General features: G+C 37.6%; 1 protein-coding gene across 1 annotated transcript in view; it reads right to left on the reverse strand.

The window, feature by feature from the left end:
- The window catches only part of ELOVL7 (ELOVL fatty acid elongase 7), a 79,229-nt gene that overhangs the window by 12,580 nt on the left and 47,481 nt on the right, over window positions 1–19,168 (reverse strand). Inside the window, exons 2-4 of the mRNA XM_034656264.1 lie at window positions 13,647–13,744; window positions 4,079–4,269; window positions 578–658 (exon numbers count right to left, since the gene is read on the reverse strand). Coding sequence (XP_034512155.1) covers window positions 578–658; window positions 4,079–4,269; window positions 13,647–13,710 — 336 coding nt within the window. The 5' untranslated portion in view covers window positions 13,711–13,744. The remainder of the gene's footprint in view (window positions 1–577; window positions 659–4,078; window positions 4,270–13,646; window positions 13,745–19,168) is intronic.

The following is a 19,168-nucleotide window of genomic DNA, read 5'->3' on the forward strand; positions in this document are numbered from 1 at the left end:
CCTCATATAATAGAATCATACAGTATTTGTCTTTTTGTGCCTGGATGATTTCACTTAGCATAATGTCCTCAAGGCTCATCCATGCTACAGCCCATGTCAGAATTTCCTTCCTTGCTAAGGCTGGATAATATTCCATTGTATGGATATACCACATTTTCTTTATCTGTTCATCTGTCTGTGGACATTTGGGTTGCCTCTACTTTTTGGCTATTATGAATAATGCTGCTATGAATATGGGTGTACAAGTATCTCTTTGAGTCCCTGTTTTCAATACTTCCAGGTATATATCCAGATGGAATTGACAGATCATATGGTAATTCTATTTTTAATTTTTTGAGGAACCAGATATGAATTTATTTTTAAATCCAGGAAATTAAAAAATAAAAGCACCAATTTTCATTTAACAGAAAACTATGCACCTGACTTATTCATTCTGATAATTTTTAGTTTTTTTTTCTCTCAGTCCATATAATTTGGTAATTGAGTCATTTATTTCTTCTGAGTTCACATTAAGTGTTAATAAAACAGTCTAAAAAGTTTTAATATTTGAGTTACAAGTTTTTCCAAAAAGACTCACCCTCAATGCTGAAGGTGACTGTGAGTAGTCAACAATTTCGCATCGAAGTGAATAACCTGTACCCCAGCCAGACATCACAAACTGTAAGAGAGCACATGTATATTAAAGAAGGAAGAATTTGCTCAACAGCTACAACAATGGTACTTTTGATTGTGTCTCTTTACCACAATCTCAGCTGATTCAGTATGCAGTGCAGAAGAAAAGGCAGGCCAGAATAATTACAAACTGGGAACTCGCTTGATAAAGCAACAAGAATTTTCAAAATCATACAGTCATATATTATTTATATCAACTGTGTTCTGACTCAAATGTCCATTTCTTAGGATGATTATTCTAATACAGTAGAGAATAAAACACTAGGAGTGGTTAGATTAAATAGCAAATACTGGCAGGTGCATATATATATATACATATATATATATAAAAAACATATATATATGTATATATGCTCACGAATATGTTTGTGTACTCTGAAGGGAATAACAGTCTGAAAACAGTCTTTTCTGGTAATTTCTAACCTCCACCCTTCAGTAAATGAATGTGCAAACCAAAATTCCTCACTGTACTATTAGATGGCTGCTACAACTGGGTTTTCCTGTCCTTGGCTAGTGCTTATAATGTGAAGTGGTAGTCTATGGCTCTTAAAATCAAGATTGATTAAACACAAGACTCAGAGATTAGTTCAGTTTGGATTCACATGACAAGTAAGAGATGAAAATGTTAACAATAAGAGCACAATCTGGCATGCCTTAATTCCAGCACACCCACAAAGTGACCTTAGACTAGTGGTGAGAAGAAAAAGCCTATTGTTTTTATCTGAACCTTAATTCAAAGATTATATTGACATTCTTTTAGTATGATGGTGGGAAGTTCTTCTTTTAAAACAGTATTTGATTCAAATAAAAATTTCAAAAAAAATAAAAAGAAGAATAAAACAGTATCTGAAAATGAAAAGCTAAGCGTTCTAATTTTAAATTAATGTATATATTAAATGGTTGGCTTAACTGAGTGTTCTGACAATATGATCAGCTCTTCTCTGACATCCTCTTCTCACAAGTGCCAACATCTTCCTCGGAGTGTCTTCTTTCTCAGTATAATGGTTTACATCATTTTCTGCCATTAGTGCACAGTTCAAATGTCTATTTTTAATTACTATTAAAGCTAAAATAAAAGCTTTACCATAAATTAATTTTAAAAGCAAAAATTTATGCGGCTTATCAGAATGATATTTTAATGGTCAAAAACAAAAAGAAGCAAAAGAAGAAAGAACAACTGTTTACACTGTGGTATTCAAAATCACACCATCCGTCCCTGATATTAGCTCCTAGCGTGAATCACAAGATGTTTAATCCCACTGTTAACTTGGTAAATGATGAAATCTTTAAAAAGATTATCTTAAGATTCAGAAAAGTATAAAACATATTTCATGGGTAAGAAAAATGACTTACAAAAACAAGTCAACAGATATTTCTCAAAGGGACAAGGGAATGTAGTAGAAAAATATTTAATTCTACAAAATCCTGATCTGTCAGTGAGCGTCATATTCTCTTCTATTCAGACTCTCTACTGACTGCTGCAAGTAAAACCAAAAGTCCCCTTACTTAACTGGGATGATGGGTTCTCCACTTTACCCTACCCCATATAAGGACAGAGCTGAACAAGAGAAGCTCTGTGACATGGCCTTCTGTGAGATCTTCAAGAGTCTCTCTTCATTAATGTCTGACTAGTGTCAAGTAACTAGCCATCGCTATATGATAAGGAATGTGGGTTCCTTTAGTCTGATGTACTTCCCTTCCACCTTGCTCATATTTTCCCTAACATTCGTAAGTAGAGGTGTTTCCTCTGTATTTCTACTGCAATTGTGCTCTATCCAATAAACCATGTGATGTGTTCAGTGTCCTGGAGATGACATGCTGACCGGCTGCCAAAACTCTTTGTTTAAAGAGAGAGTGGAAATTAGCGCTTCCCCGATATTAATTTTAAGAACATTCTAATAGTCTATGAAGCTCTTAACATTTCTATATTTCAGGTTATCAAGAAGAACGAGCAATAATTTATATTTGGCAGGCAATAAACCCCAACATTGGTATACAAGTAACTCTAGTATGAGTGATTAATGAGAGACAGAAATGGCTACATTCAGATATTTTCAAAACTTCTTTTACATTGTATTTGCTAAAACAGGAACACAAACTTACTGGCTATAATTAAATTCCTTCCTGAGAAACATATTTGGGGACATACACTGAATGACATAGTCAGACATGGAGCATAAAGGGACGTGAGAAATAATTTGGTTTAATCATGACTCTATATAATGGGAGAACTAAGGCCCAGAGGTTAAGTAACTTGCTCAAAAATCAGGCAGCTGGTTAGTAGCATAACTGGCACTAATTAGCCCCTGGTCTCCCGGCTTCTAGGTCTGCACTTAACACTGTCCAACAGGCTATTTCCTCTCTGTCATAACTTGGTAAAAGCATGTATTTTTTCTGCTCCCCACCTCTGTTACTCCTTCCCTTTCAGTTACTCATGATCCAGAAGGGACAGTAAGATAGCTTGTAGTTAATTTTGGTAATAAAATAGAAGAAATAGAAGGTAGCAAGGTTAGTCCAGACTTGAACGAGGCCAGTGAGACATGAGGCTACAGCACACATAAGGTGACTTATTCAGGTGGCTTTGCAGCAGGAATCAAGTTGGAGGGATGCATGTGGAAAGGTCAGAGTGTCAAGAGGGGCCAGAGGGGTCATGGTGGGCCCTCGAGAGTTCCAGTTATGAGGAAGCACAAGCTATGTTGCAAAGAAGAAAATAAATAGTAGAAGATGAGGAAGCCAAGCCAGTATTGGAAAAGCAGCAAGGAATCCTAGAAAAGCAGGTAAGTGAGGCTGGGCGAAGGTTGTTAACAGTACAGTAGGTGAGAGAGAATCCATGAGTCTACTCTTGGGTCCTGGAAGAACCCCATCTCTCTTACTGACAATTAAGGGACAGGCTCCCTCACCTACTGCTTTGTATGAGTTTAAATTCTCTGTCCCCTCAAGGCTCAGCTAAACCCAACCTAAACAATCTTACAGCTCATCTGAGGTTCCCATGATGAGGATGATAACTCATTACAGAGTCAAGATAAGCTCCCAACGTCAGACAGACCTGGATTCAAAAATCAGTCCTTCAATAACCAGCTATGTTACTTTGAGTAAGTACTTAATTTCTACATGTATGAGTTGCCTTAAAGCTACACGGATTCATTCAATCATCTATTAACTACGTGCAAGTTCCTGGACTTAATGTTAACTTTTCTCACTACTTGTGAGGTAGACTATACTGAGGTCCTCTAAATAGGTCAATATCACGTCTATACATAACAATTTTTTGGCAAAAATTTAAGCTAAATTTCTAAAATTCCTTAAATTTCAGAGTTACCATTATAATCATAACAAGAAACATAATGACAGAAAAACAGGAAGATTCAGGCAAAATACTCCCATTAGGAATACTGAAGACACTTGCCTCGTAACACATATACACAGAAAAGAGAACTATGGAAAAATTGTATGTTATCATCGCTTTCTTGAGTTCAAAGGGCTTTCGATTCTCCATGAGCTTTGGTCCTAGAGAAGTGACAAAATAGACATAGAGTCCCAGGATGATGGTTTGTGGCAGAGGTGAGGACATGAGGAACCAGTCTTCAACTCTTGGATCTAAAAACAAAAAGTAAGTGCACATCCATTTAGCCAAGAAATAACTGACAGCAACCAGCATTTCTTTAAGCAAGCACCTAGATCCTAATGTTGACAGCAGACTAGTCAGTCAACAATCTACTACCTTAAAGAAGGATCAAGGGAAATCACCAGAGATAGTGACGGGGCTAGGAAGAGTGGGGCTGTTATCACCACAGGTATCAAAGGGCAAAGGGAGGTAGTGGTTACTAGAACCCAGGAGTCAAATGGAGAAGCTCTCCTGGAGAAGAGCAGTGACCTTCTGTGGAGGGAATGGGCCAGCGCAAGGCAATTCTGGAAATAAGTGGCTGGGGAATCAATATCTCAGTACCACCTCCCCCCAACTCCCTAGGACTCTCCATTGGCTGAACCCAACCAGAAACCAGAAGTTAGGGGAGCAAGCCCATAGTTATAGTCTCTACTGGTCATTCCCCAGGGTCCAGCACAGGGTGCAGGATGGATCTGGGGAACAGAAGACACATAGCAAAGTTCCACCATGCATCTATAACCACTAGGAACATTTTAGAGTTTCTCTACCCAGATATTCTTTTAGATACAAAAATATGTCTGTGTTTGCTGTTTCTTAACTTTCTTCTTTCCCCCAAGGAAACTAGGACATTTCCATATATGCTGTATCATAGAATCATAGAATTGAAAGGGACCATAGCATCATCTACAAAAAGTATGGGTTCTAGGTGTCCAAAATAGGTTAATCAATGTGAGCACAAAAAACAAAACAAAACAAACTGTATTAGCCTCACAGCCATGTAAAAAGATATTCACCTGGTCACTACTCATTCTAGGACAGGATAATTATATCAGTTAAAAATTACAACTCAAGATAAAATATGATTTGGAAATGAAAAGTACAACATAGGGTATATAGTCAATAATGTAATAATACTGTATGGTGACGCTTATCATAGTGAGTGTTGAGTAATGTATAGAATCGCTGAATCAATATCTTGTACCCCTGAAACTAATATAACACTGTATGTTAATTATTCTTCAATAATGAATTTTTTTAAAGAGCGTTTGAGAAAAAAATATATATGCCAAATAAACAGAGGACTTGCAATTATAATAGGTATTCCCGAACAGAAGTAAAATAGAAAAGAAAAACAGACAAATATTCAAATAGATCATAAAATATTTTTCTGAAAAATGAAAATCAAAACTAAATCTTTGTATCAAAGTACTTATCATGTACCAGCAAGTAAATACTAATGAATAAGCAAAACTGGCTGTATGTAGGTAAAGTTCTTGTATTGCAAAGATAAACAAAAATTCCATAAGCATGATGAAAGAAGCAACAAATCTCAAAATGGAAAAACGTCAGGCTTATTCCAGAAGTCTCTTAAGACCACTTGACCACAAAAAAAGGATCCATGTATATAGAGACTTATAGAAAAATTGATGTAATCTAGGCATGTAATTATATTACATCAAACTGATGTAATATATTAAGAATGTTGTTCAAGTAGAAAAGGAAAAAAAAATAAAGTCAAAATTGTTATTATTACTTCTAATTTGGGCTATTATTTCAGGATAAATCATTTGAGTAATTATTTTAATTCCTCAAATATAAAAAGTGACCAAGCTAGCAGTTAAAAATACTTTTATGAGATACGTGGGAAAATATGAATACTGGTTGAATTCTTGATGATCATGTTTTATTTTGGTGTGATTATAACATTATGGTTATGTTTTAATGTCTGAAAATAAATTTTTACATATTTATTTATTTGAGAGAGACAGGGAGAGAGAGCGCAAGCATGAGCGGGAAAGGCAGAGGGACAGAGAATCTCGAGCAGACTCCCCACTGAGTGAAGAGCCCCACATGGAGTTTGATCTCATGAGCCTGAGATCATGACCTGAGCCAAAACCAAGAGTCAAATGCTCAACCAACTGGGCCACCCCTGAAAATATTCTTAAAATAAAGAATGACACAATAAAAAAAAAAAAAGATGTGATTAATTCTATAATCTTAAGTAGTTCAGGTGTGATTTTACTAAATTGCCTCCTGAAACCAGAGCATTACAAAGGAAGATAAGTATGAACAGGTTTCTAAGTATATCTGACTAAAAACTGAGTCTTGACTAACCTTAGGTTGTTAAACACCATCACTTTTGTTGACTGGAAAAGAGGGGTGGGAGGAATAGAGCCCTTGCTCATTTAAACTGCTACTGATGTAGCCAATTACCAAAACACTTTGAATACCCCTTCAAGTCTGACTTCCTTCCTACCCAGTGTAAAAATTTCTTCAACAGGCTTCATGGTTGAGGACTCACCTGGCCTCAATTTTATTACTATAGAGTTCATATCTGTTACTCGGATATATGATGGCATGGCTTTAGCTATCAAAGATGATGCGTTCTATGTTCAGATGGATTTCCATCAAAAATACCAATAGATGCCCTATCTTAAAAAAATAAATAAAAAAACCCAAATGTCAGCTCTAAAACAGACCCCAAGATATTTAGGAATTTAATATATAATAAAGGAAGACCCATAAACAAGCAGGGAAAGGAGAGATTATTCAACAAATGTTGACAGGAAAAAACGAATACTTGGAAGAAAAAAGAGTATGATCCTTACCTCACATACTATACAACCTTGGCCCAATCTTTACAATGGAAGCAAGACATTTAAATTCTGTCCCCAGAAAAAGTAGGGTGAGGCTAATGGGAATGCTAAACAAGCAAACTGTTTTTCTGCAGGGTTTTCGTGCTTTGTGTTCATTGTGAATTGCCAAGATAAGAATGGTGGTATGCCACATTCCTCAAACTTATTTGGCCATTTCTCAAACTGATATTTTGTAGAATACCATTTAACACCTTATGGAACGAACACTGTGGAACACAGTTACGGAAAGAGCTCTCTGCTGAAATAAATCTTTAAATTAAGTCATTAAAAATAAGGCAGTGATTTAAAAATTAGGTAGTGATAGGGGATTACAAGTACACTTATGATGAGTGCACTGAGTAATGTACAGAATTGCTGAGTCACTATATTGTACACCTGACGCTAATATAACACTGTATGCTAATTATACTGTAATTAAAATTTTAAAAATCAGGTAGTGATGAAGATAAATATAGGATCTGATCATTTTGAGATATAGTAAGGAGGCAGAAAACAAAATTTTGTAAATGGTTAAACACAGGGAATGAGAAACAGGTGGAAGTTAAGGAAAAACTGAGATTTTTGTTTAGATAACTGTACTATTGCTGAGACTAGGAATGCAGGATACGGAGCAAGACTGGTCAGGGAGAGATGGTTTACGTTTTCGAACATCTTACATTTGGCCTACCTCTAAAATATGTCTATGGAGACCCCTAGAGGCACCTGGAAATTTGAATGTGGAAGTAGGAGAGAGATCTGGGCCAGAGATGTGCTATTTGGGACCTTTATCACATAAAAGGTGAACAACAGAGCCATGAAAGTGGCTCAGGAAAGTGGGTAGAGTAAGGAGAGTAAGTGGTTCAAGTCAGAATCTTGAGGACTTAATCTTTGTAGGAGGGATGGTAGATGAGAAAACTATTAAAAAAAAAAAAAAGACCAATGAGAGGCCAGAGAGGAAGAAGGAAAACCACAGAAGTGAGCTATCCTGAGGCTAACGGAAGAGTGAATCTTTGGAAGGAGTCAAAAGACACAATGAAGCAGAGACAGAAAGTAAAATGTAGTCTGAAAAGTGACCCTGGCTTTAACAAAAGGAAGTCACTGATGCTCTTAGGAGGAACAATTTTAGTAAAGTATCCTGCATGAGATAGAAATTCAACAAAAGTTTGCTGATAGGTATTCATAAAAACACAAAGTTCACAAAATTAAATTTTTTCCCTCATATTAAGATTGTCACAGCTTATGGGGCGCCTGGATGGCACAGCGGTTGAGCGTCTGCCTTCGGCTCAGGGCGTGATCCCGGCATTATGGGATCGAGCCCCACATCAGGCTCCTCCGCTATGAGCCTGCTTCTTCCTCTCCCACTCCCCCTGCTTGTGTTCCCTCTCTCGCTGGCTGTCTCTATCTCTGTCGAATAAATGAATGAAATCTTAAAAAAAAAAAAAAAAGATTGTCACAGCTTAAAATCAGAATAAGTTTCAAAATCAGCTATCCAGGTACATGTCACTGAAGTCTTTTATTGCTTCTGTTAGTTACCCTCCTTCCCTTCCACAAGTTCCCCAGGACATCAGGGCCAAACATGCAGTTTCAACGGCCACAGGCTGCTAACTCACCAGGGAAGTCACAGTAAATAAAAGTTGTCACACAAATGGGGACTAAGGGGCGGAGTCAGAACTGCTCCAACTGTCTTCTATCAGTGGGTAATCTGAAGTTTGAATATAGGAATATCATAAGCCATATGAATATGTCTAGCTTTTACCTCCAATGAAATAAGGACTTTCAGCCAGTACCAAAGAAGACCACTGGGAGGATGTTAGTTAACACGGTCACCTTTGGATGGTGACAGTATGGATGATTTTAATTTTTTTCTTCTCCTCTTTACGTAATTTAAAATGTTTCTATGCTTAACAGACATCATAGCTATGACTGAAACCTAGTTTTTTGTATGTCCGTAAAGGAATTCCTGAATTAAAGATATATTTTATTTTTTTCTTTTACTGACTCAACAGGGGGAAAAATATCAAATGACATCATCTTTCTGTTCTTCCTCTGGTAGCAGTAGAAAGAAAACAAGCCAGGAAAAGCATGCTGGGTTAGCTCAGGAAGCAGAAAAAAATAACTTTAAAATAAATAATTTTTTCCCATAATTTAATATTTTACGCATACACCTTCTTTTAAAATCCTATGTGTGACTTTCAAGTTCTATAAATTTGAAAATATCATTGTATTTTTTGGGAAAAGCTGGCTAATTTCATGTTATTTTCATAAAACAGTATATCAAGTTAGTTGGTTTGTTTGTTTTTAAATTTCAGCCAAGCTTTGGAGTCAGCTGGCCTGGGTTCTGATCCTGGCTCTCCCACTGACTCATGGGATCTGGGGTCACTGACGTCACTTCTCTGTGCTTACTTTCCTCATCTGTGAATTGGGCATAAAGCAGCATGTATCTCATAGGGGCTTTAATGAGTTACTATATGTAAAGAGCCCAGCACAACCTAAGGGCTCAGTAAGTACGCACTGCTACTATTACAGCAGATGTAAATTCTGTCAGTATAGCAGAATCACCTCTGTAGTATTTACAAATCAAATGGTAATAAAATGACCCTGTTCTAAGTGCATCAGAATCCTAGGGCATGGGTCCCAGGCATCCACAGATACTGAGGTAACCACGGTGAACTGTCAGAGTTAAGAACCAGGGGTTCAGTGCTTCCCTCACCTACACTGGGGTCCTCAGCATCCCTCACTAGGTGCTCTGCAGTTGTCTTTTATGTGGTTGCCCTGCCCCTGATCCAATCTGCTACACCTTGTCTTCCATACAACTGCCAAACTCACTTTAGAAAAGTACAGCTCTGCTCAGATTATTCCTTTGCTTACATTAGCTCTCCCTATGGAGCAAATGAAATTCAAAGTCTTCAATATGATGTTCATGACTCCGGCTATTGTTAATGACTGTGACAACTGTTTGTGCTGCCCGCCTTCTTGTTCAGTAACGGTTATACCTTTCTGAATAGGGAGCCCACTTGCATGCGAGGTAGGAGGCTCCCCCTGACAAGATGCCTAAAATTCAGATATGGAGGTGACTTGATCAGGGAAGTTGTAGGGGGGACTGCTCAATGACATTTAAAGTCTGTGATCAGACTACACTTAAAGTCTGGATAAAGACTCACTCTGTGATGCCACAAATTACAAAAGATTCAGGGGTGAGGTGAACTCTGTTTTCCCCAGACACAAGAGGCTGAGGGAAGAGTGTTTCATGTACCTTCTATTTGGCATCAGGGTTGGGTTTAAGTGTCATGAGTTGAGCCAAGATGAAATAAGAGGATGGTGGGCAGGTTGTCTGAAGTCCATACCCCAGTCATTACCGAAGTTCTGACTTATTGCTAGCCTAATAATTCTTTTCTAAGAGAGTTCCAGAGAGAGTACAGGGAAAGTAGAACTGCCACAAACATAGAATTTTAATGAGCCTTTCCATCAGTTCCTTGTAAGAGAGTGTTCTCTTCTTCAGTAGCATGTACTACTAGCTCAAGAACACCCTTTAAAAGTCAATGCACCAACAAGATGAAGACGCTGGGAGGACAAGCAAACACGCACCTCCAGCACTTTGTGAAGTACTAAACGTTCAGAATGTCAACAACCCGATTCATACTCCAGCCTCTTGTAAGAAGATCATAACTAGGTTTGAAAAGCCATTATTACTAACCAAACACAAGGAAAGTTGTTTTCAAAACATTAACAAGTTTCCATTTCTCTACAGTCCAAAATGCTACTAGAGCATGACTTCAAAATTTGACATCTCATATCCAGGAATCATAATAAAGCCTCTTATAGCTTAGATGTTAATTAAACCATATTTAAATCTGTAGCTGTGGAATTTTCCACATGAAATAATTATGCAAGACCACTACTTCTCTAGCAATCAGGAAACCAATGAATAACAGTAGGTTTCCGGAATGCTACTCAGAAATAGGGCCAAAGCCAAGAATACACTTGAAATTCTTGGCCCTTGACCATGGGTTCAGACCTTCCCAGGGTAAGGAAAGTAAAACTGGACTAAGATGGCCAGGAGTGATCTCTAATGGCTATCTGAGATCAATAACACCCTAAGCAGAAACAAAAAAACCTCTCCTGTTCTACCTGATAGTGTTCTCACAAAGCTGTAAATCTAACACAAAACATTTTAACCCTCTAGACTCTGTTCAAAAAAAAATTAGACATATATAGATATAGACATAGATATAGATCTATAGACATATATAGATATAGACATAGATATAGATCTATATCTATATATATATCTATGAATAGACATTTTTAAAAAGTATATGCTATATTAAAAGTATTTTCAGATGACAGTGCTCTTTCTATCACCTGTAACAACCACCACCATCTGTGTTGGGATACTTTCTAAGTCACAGAGCACTTTGAATCATGTTGTCTGGTAGCTCATAGGTACCAACCTCACCTCTGTTTGGCTGAAAAAGAAATGTCTATTTAACATAGACAATAATTAGTTCAAGACCACCCAGCCAGACCATGGAAACGGTAGAACTTAAATCTAGGTATTCTTATTATACATCCCCATACTCTCTCCCCAGCCTCATGACTTCGAATTAGCAAAACCAGAGATGTAGCATTGTCTGTCCCTCCCGCTCACTTTCCCTGTACTGTTTGCAATGCTTTTTCAGGGGCTCCCTTTGTCTCTCCCTAACCACCTCCTGCCCTTCATCATTCCTTTTTCTGACCTAATATTGCTCAACTTTTCAATGTAAGTATTCCTAATAAAAAGCAGAGAGTCATTACATGGATTATAGTGGAAGTGGAATTCAGAAGTTGTTCATTTAAAAACATTTTATACTTCCAGCTCTATAGATATTAATCATCATCTAAATCAATTTGGCTCTTGAGTTACGATACTGATTATCTAACTCTCTTGAGCTCCTACATTTTGTATAGCGAATAGCAAGACACTTGTGCTTCCAGACGGGTCCATTTCAAAAAATGCACCCAACCCTACTTGGCTCCCAACTTCAAATCATGACATTTCAGGTAGCAAGGCATACCTCTACTTTGAAAAGCAATTAAAATATTAATATTTTAAAAAATACAAACAAAAGCAAAAGCCATTAAAACAAGACAAATAAACTGTTTAAGCTAAATACTGAATTTATGAGAACTACTGTAAACCTTCCAAGAAGGGTGCCTCTTAAGAAACCTATATGTTCTCAAAATCATTATATAAGTTGAAAAACTAAGAAAAAAAGGAAGAAACAAGGAAACAGTTATTCTCCATTTCCCTACCAGATTGAAGCTTCACTATTCACAGGATACTCAAAAACCCTTGGCGCCTTTCCAGGGCAAATCTGTTGAGATCTTTTTTAGTGAAATAAAATTGGTCTTTAGCAGTCTCCTGAGAAAGATGGCAACCACCATGACACAGTGTATCTTTGCTGAAATCTGCATAAACTGGAAAATAATTCCAGTTGTGTTAAATGACAAGAGGTGGCACTTTTTCTTCCTGAATTTGGAGAACATGTAATTTCTGATTGATAGGGAAGAGCTAATGTGAAGTGGTGATGCTAGTAAATATGTGTAAAACAATTCCAAATGTGAAATACCAGAAATCTAGTCAAAACCAGAAAACATAGGTTCTGGTCTTCCCTGGCAACAATTAACCAAATTCTCAACAAGGTCACATCTCTGAGCCTCAGTGTCTTTAATTCTAAAATGAGGAGTTAGCTTTGATGATACTACCTTTGATGAGGTCTGCCTCAGCTCTATAACATTGATTCCTTGTTTATTTAAAAATCATTTTACCTTTGTCATATATATGTATGGGGGGAGTGGCAGTGGGGAGGGATAGAGAGAATCTTAAACGGGCTCCTCGGGGAGCCTGGCACAGAGCCCAATGAGGGGCTCAATCTCACGACCCTGAGATCATGACCTGAGCCAAAATCAAGAGTTGGATGCTTAACTGACTGAGCCACCCAGGAGCTCCACCTTTGTTACATTTTTAAAATGTTCTGTGATGGCTATAAAAGCAACACACATTTGAGTGGTATAAGAAAACAGACATAGATAAGTAGATAAGTAAAAAGAAAGTACCCATAATCCTATCACACAGAGACAATGGCTCTCACAGAAGAAATGTATGTGCTGTTTCATAACCTGTTTTTCATTTAACGTATTTAAACTTGATTTGGCATTAAATGTTTTCCTAGAACATTGATTTTTTTTTTAATGGGTACAGCAAGAAGCCAGACATTTCAGAATTACTTAGGGATGACCCTATGAAACACTCCCTGCCCTCTCTTATATACTCCTGAGGGTGCAGCCCCTCCCATTCAAGAATCATCACTGTTGGCAGTAACTGCTATTTCCCTTAGGAACATGAGGGCAGAAGCAAGCCTAAGAGCACTGTGCCTCCAAAAATCACTTTTAATGACTGCTGAGTTGGAATGTACCATCATCTATTAACCAATTTCCTTCACTGGATATTAAAACTATTTTCATTATTATAAACATCATAATAAACATCTGTGTAGCTCTATCTTTGTACATATTTGTCATGAGAACTTTGATACTTCCCCTTTGATAACTAGTAATAAAAATTAAGATTTGAGGTGTCTATGAGGGAGTGTTAAGTTGCAGTCTCTCATTCTGTTTCACTGAAATCCTTTTAAATATTGGAATCTGACGTAAAAAGACAAGATGTGCCGTAAGTAGGAAGTTTGGTTACTTACCAGCATCTTTGATCCAATTATCATAAAGACGCACAGTTCTTGATGTAAGATCACTGAAGGCCATTTTCCACAGGATTTACTGGCTCTTACAATGGGTTCTTCAGTATAAGAAAAAAAGAAATGAATTTATGATCTATAAATGCAAATAAAGCCAAGTTCTAATAAAACAATATGATAAATGCTAAATATTTAATAGGATTATGGCAAAACAACAAACTTGTACTGAGGGTAAATGCCTTAGTGAACCACATTAAACCCTGATACAGTGGGAAACGTTCAAGATTTTTCATCATTAGAAGAACAATGCTTACTTTGCTGAAAAAGGCTAACATTCTATGTACAAGATATAAAAGGAGTAAATGATTCCAAGAACTTTCATAAGTAGAAGAAAGTCAAGAAGATATACAAACATTCAGATAAGTTACTCTGAACCAGGACTTATAGCTGATCTTCAGGCATAACAAGGTTTTCTGTATGCAAGTTTCTACAATTTAAGTGGAATATAGGTAGAAAGAGGGAAGGAAAGAAGTTCTATAACAGCAAAGCAAAAGCAGCCTTGTTTATCTGGACAGACAGATAAGTATAGTTGGAAAAAGAAGTCTTCTGAAAAAAAAAAAACCAGTGAAAGGAAACTAGCTCAATTATATATTAAAAGATAATCTAAATCTTCAATAATTAACACAATGTGACAATGACACATGAGGAAACAAACCAATGGAATACAGCAGAACATCCAGAAATACACCAAATACAGTTAGGAATTTAGAAATTTATTTTGTAAATTCTCAGATGTACACTTTCCCACATTTTAACACCTCCGAAATCAGCATATGTCATATTAATGTATGGTGTGTCATAAAATGAACAGTGTGTTTGATTCAAAGTCATAAAGTGGGAAGATTAAAGAGCTCTGGAGATGGATGATGGTAATGATTGCACAACAATGTAAGTGTACTTAATGTCACTGAACTTCACACTTAAAAATGGTTAAAATGGTAAATTTTACATTACATAGGTTTTATCACAATAAAAAAGAAATCCTTTAGGCCGCAACAGGAAAATTCAAACTTCCTTCTAGCATTCTGAAAGAAATTTTATTTATTTATTTATTTATTTTAAAGATTTTATTTATTTATTTGACAGAGAGAGAGACAGCCAGCGAGAGAGGGAACACAAGCAGGGGGAGTGGGAGAGGAAGAAGCAGGCTCAGAGTGGAGGAGACTGATGTGGGGCTCGATCCCATAACGCCGGGATCACGCCCTGAGCCGAAGGCAGACGCTTAACTGCTGTGCCACCCAGGTGCCCCATGAAAGAAATTTTAGAATATAAATATGATATATTTAGAATATAAGATATTTATTTTTCAGACATATAGTATATGATAAAGGTGGCATCTCAAACCAGTGGGCACTGAATTACCAGCAAAAAATGGTCTGACGATAGCCATCTGGGAAAAAAAAGTTGGATCCAAACATTATACTATAAACCAAGATAAACTTCAAGGAGATCGAAGATTTAAATAAGAAAAATAGAAAAAAAAAAGAAAGAAAAGAAAAACAGAACCATGAAAGTACTAGATGACAACATAGAGAACACTTTTCTAGCCTTGGAGTGGGAAAGGACTTTCTAACTTTTACTTAAAATACAGAAGACGTAAGAACAGAGTAACAAATATAACCACATGAAAATCAAGAGGAAAAAATTAAAAAGTAAAAAATGACAAACAGGAAAAAATATGTTCAGTTCATACCACAGACAAATGCTACTCTCCTTAATATATAAAAAATTCTAAGAAATTGATAAGAAAAAGACCTGTAAGCCAAGAAGAACAAGGGCAAATTTCATGGGAAAGGAAATACCAATGGCTCTTAAACATCTGAAAAGTTGCTTACCTTTAATCATAGTAAGAAATTTATAATATTTTATTGCAGTGGATAGGCTAAAGTCCAAACATTTTTATCAATCCAATTGGCCCAAATCCAAAAATGTGTTGAGAGGACTAAGGCAAACTCATACATTGCTGGTCAGAGTGCAAATGATCATAATCCTTAGTAATGCCAATGTAGCACTATCACTAGAAAGTATAAATGCATATTTTTAACCTAGTAATGCTACTCCTAGAAACTCATCTGATAGATACACATGCATATATGCAGAATGACATATATTCAACGTCACTTGTTGCATCAGTTAGTAACAGCAAAAGACTGGAAACAAGCCAAGTATCTAACAAGAGTGGACTGGTTAATAAATGATAATACATCTAAACCATCAAATATTATGTTAAGTAAGAATAAGGACGTTCTCCATGTGCTAATATGGAAATGTATTCAAGATAAATCTCCATGTGAAAAAACCAAAGGAAGGTACATAATTTTAAACTGACTTTTTATAAAAAAGGGGGGAAGGAATGAGAATATAAATTTGCATTTATTTATATTAGCACAAAACAAATTCTGAAATGATATCTGTGGGTAAGTGAATAAGGTACAAAGTGGGCTGAATGGGAGAAGGCAGACCTTATACTGTTTGGTTTTTAACTAATGTGAATAGATTACCTAACCAAAAATAAAGAATTAAAATATTTCAAAGGAAAAAAAAATAGGATCACCTGCACCTTTGCTGGAACATTCCTACTTAAACAACCATACACAAATGCACATACACACAAAAGAGAGATTTTTATATTAATTCCTCAAGGGTCCATCCCCTCCAGAGGATCTCTCCAACGTCAGGGAAGTCTCTCAGCATGGCTTTGGTACATCTTATGTCCTCAAGCTGAGTTGAGACTCAAGATTGGCTGTGGTGATGCCAGGGTCTTGCTCGAGTCAGCCTGGGCTCTTGCTTCCCTATGGATCCTTCCTACAACGAAGGTGTGATGTGGGCCCAGGAGCAGGGGCTCTAGGGTCACAAAGGCCTTGATTTGAATCTTATCATTTAATAGCTATATGACCCTGAGCAAAATGAAAGCTCACTTTCCTAATCTGTAAAATGGTGATGCTACAACCTACCAAAATTAAAATACATTAACTCAGAGTTGTTTGGAGGACCATGTGAGGTAACATATACTTGTGAAGTTTAGAGCATAGATGTTCTCTGGGGAGGTGAGAGATGGAGCACTGGTGAGGTAGGAAAGGGATCCACTATCCCAAGTTCCTGACTCTGGACTCTCTCACTGATCCTTTACTTGTATATAGCCTGATATTCAACAGTCCTTAACACTTGTGGACCTACCAGAAGAGAAGGAGGAGTGAGCATAATTGTGTAGGGATGAGGCATGAAAAAAAATTCTGATCCTTTAACTTTGCTGGAAGTGAGAGCACAACAGTACTGGACTGGACGCCAATATTACATTGTAGGGATTGGTCTAGAAAATTCTTAACAACTGAATTTGGGGCAACCTGGGTTGTCCTGCAAAAGATATAGTGTTACTCTTAGACTAGAGTCAGGCATCTTCTTGAACCCTAATTACAATATGACTTAAATCGGACCCCTGACTGCTAGATAGTGTGGTACATAGAGATGAGAAGAAACTTACTCCATGTGGTGAAGGTATAGAGGTATCTTCTAGCTAACAGCAGAACCGGGACCTTAATAACCAATTAAAAATGCTTAATAGCATAAAATTTCAGGGTAAGTGATGTCACAAAAATCAGCGTTCTCCTGTAAGTGAAGCAGACTTAAAACTCAAAAATGGTAGACAAATGACCACACCTCCATCAAGGAAAGAGACAAAGGAGGCACTGGAGGGGCCCACCTCCAAGGGCCTCAAAACTATGTGGCAGTCAATGGGAGCTTGTTGATGGAGGACTGGAATTCCACTACCTACAACTGACCCATGAGTTCTCCTTGTTTTCGACAGTATCACGTGGTGACTGGGTCATTTGGTAGAGAAGAGGCTGAAACTGCCCAGACTAGCTTCGTTAGTTAAAAACCATTAGTTAAAAAGCCTATATTAAAGATGTCAAGTTCAAATGTGAGAAATGTGCCTGCTGCCAACAGAAGCCCCTTCCCATGGGCAGCTTCCCTGGAGACTACCCAAAACCAGAAGCGGCTTATGTCAGTGCAGCATGGATAGAACACCAAAACACAGAGGGCATACTTGAGATATCTGATTATTTCATCCATTTGGCTCAAAGCCCTCTTAACAGTAATCGCAAGGCAGAACTCGTCTGAAAGAACTTCTTGGTGGAATGCACCCAGACGAGGATGGGACCTTAGAGTTACCTGTGATAGGAAGTACCTAGCAGAAGTCCAGAAATCTAAAACCATGGCCCACCATTTCCAGGTGAACCCTCATGTGTAGAGATTTATCAAAACCCAGTAAAATATGTATGGGATACCTTCCCTGGGGGAAAGGAGTGGTAAAGTCAGCATATGGCTTTCTTAGGGCATATCTAAGATCCAGGAACAAGGCCATAAGGTTTTCCCTTTCTCTTAGATGTTTGAAAGGTTCTGGGCTCCCCGCTGATCTTTGCTTTGGAAATCAGACGTCAGGGACAAAACCTGCAAGAACACATCTGGCTAGCCACACATACTGCTGGGGGACACAAAAGGAGCTACAGGAAGGTACCAGCATAGGGATGGAGGTCTATGGTGGAAATGATGACAGCAGGGTAAGAACAAAGCAGCTGACCTTCCTGTGGAAAGCCCTATCTGGCCCCACAACGAGGTGGTGGTTTGAAACTTTACCCTTGTACAAAGCAAGGAAGGAGAGAGGGACAGGCCAAATCAAGCTCTTTCATAGAAATCATAATTGCTTATCAGAGAACTGATAAGATAAAAGTGCCTTCAAATGGAGATGGTGTTACAAAGGAGGAGAGCAGAGCCAATTGAGAAGCAAAAGGAAAACGCACTTAACCCTGACTCATTAGAAGAGGACAGGGGGGTTTCAGTAGTGAGTCAGAAGTAGGCGTTGGGACCTTAGCCTACCTGGTGGTAAAAGGTCTTCAGGTGAAAAGTGTCAGACAGCCTCTTTCTGAGTAATGATCCTGGAAAACCAGAGTTCACAGGGAGTGTCGAAAAGAAAATATGGGTATTAAGGAGGGCATGTATTGCATGGTACACTAGGTGTTATACACAAGTAATGAATCATGGAACTTTATATCAAAAACTAGAGATTTACTGTATGGTGACTAATATAATATAATAAAAAATATTATTATAAAAAAGAAAAGTAAAGAAAAAACTCTGAAATAAGAGGTAAAAGTCTCAGGAAGAATTCAAAGACTGCTAGGGAAACCTCCACCTAGATATTAATCTGCAGGTTTCCTGTGTACTCCCCACCCCGCCTGTTTCCTCCCTGGATCCAGTTTCCCCTTCCACCCCCATCCTCTCTACGTAAGCAGAAAGAAGGCCTAAAAGAGGTCCTGAGTCTAAGTGTGGAAGGAAGGTTTGGGTGCCTGAGTTTGTTCCAACCCAATGGTTTAGCTAGACTGAGGCTGGGAGAAGGGGATCAGAAACTTTTAAGCACATTAAAATGTGAGGAATGACTATAAAATAATTATTTGTTTGTTTAAACC

The sequence above is a fragment of the Ailuropoda melanoleuca genome, chromosome 3, assembly GCF_002007445.2.
Source record: "Ailuropoda melanoleuca isolate Jingjing chromosome 3, ASM200744v2, whole genome shotgun sequence".
Taxonomy (NCBI): Eukaryota; Metazoa; Chordata; class Mammalia; order Carnivora; family Ursidae; genus Ailuropoda; species Ailuropoda melanoleuca.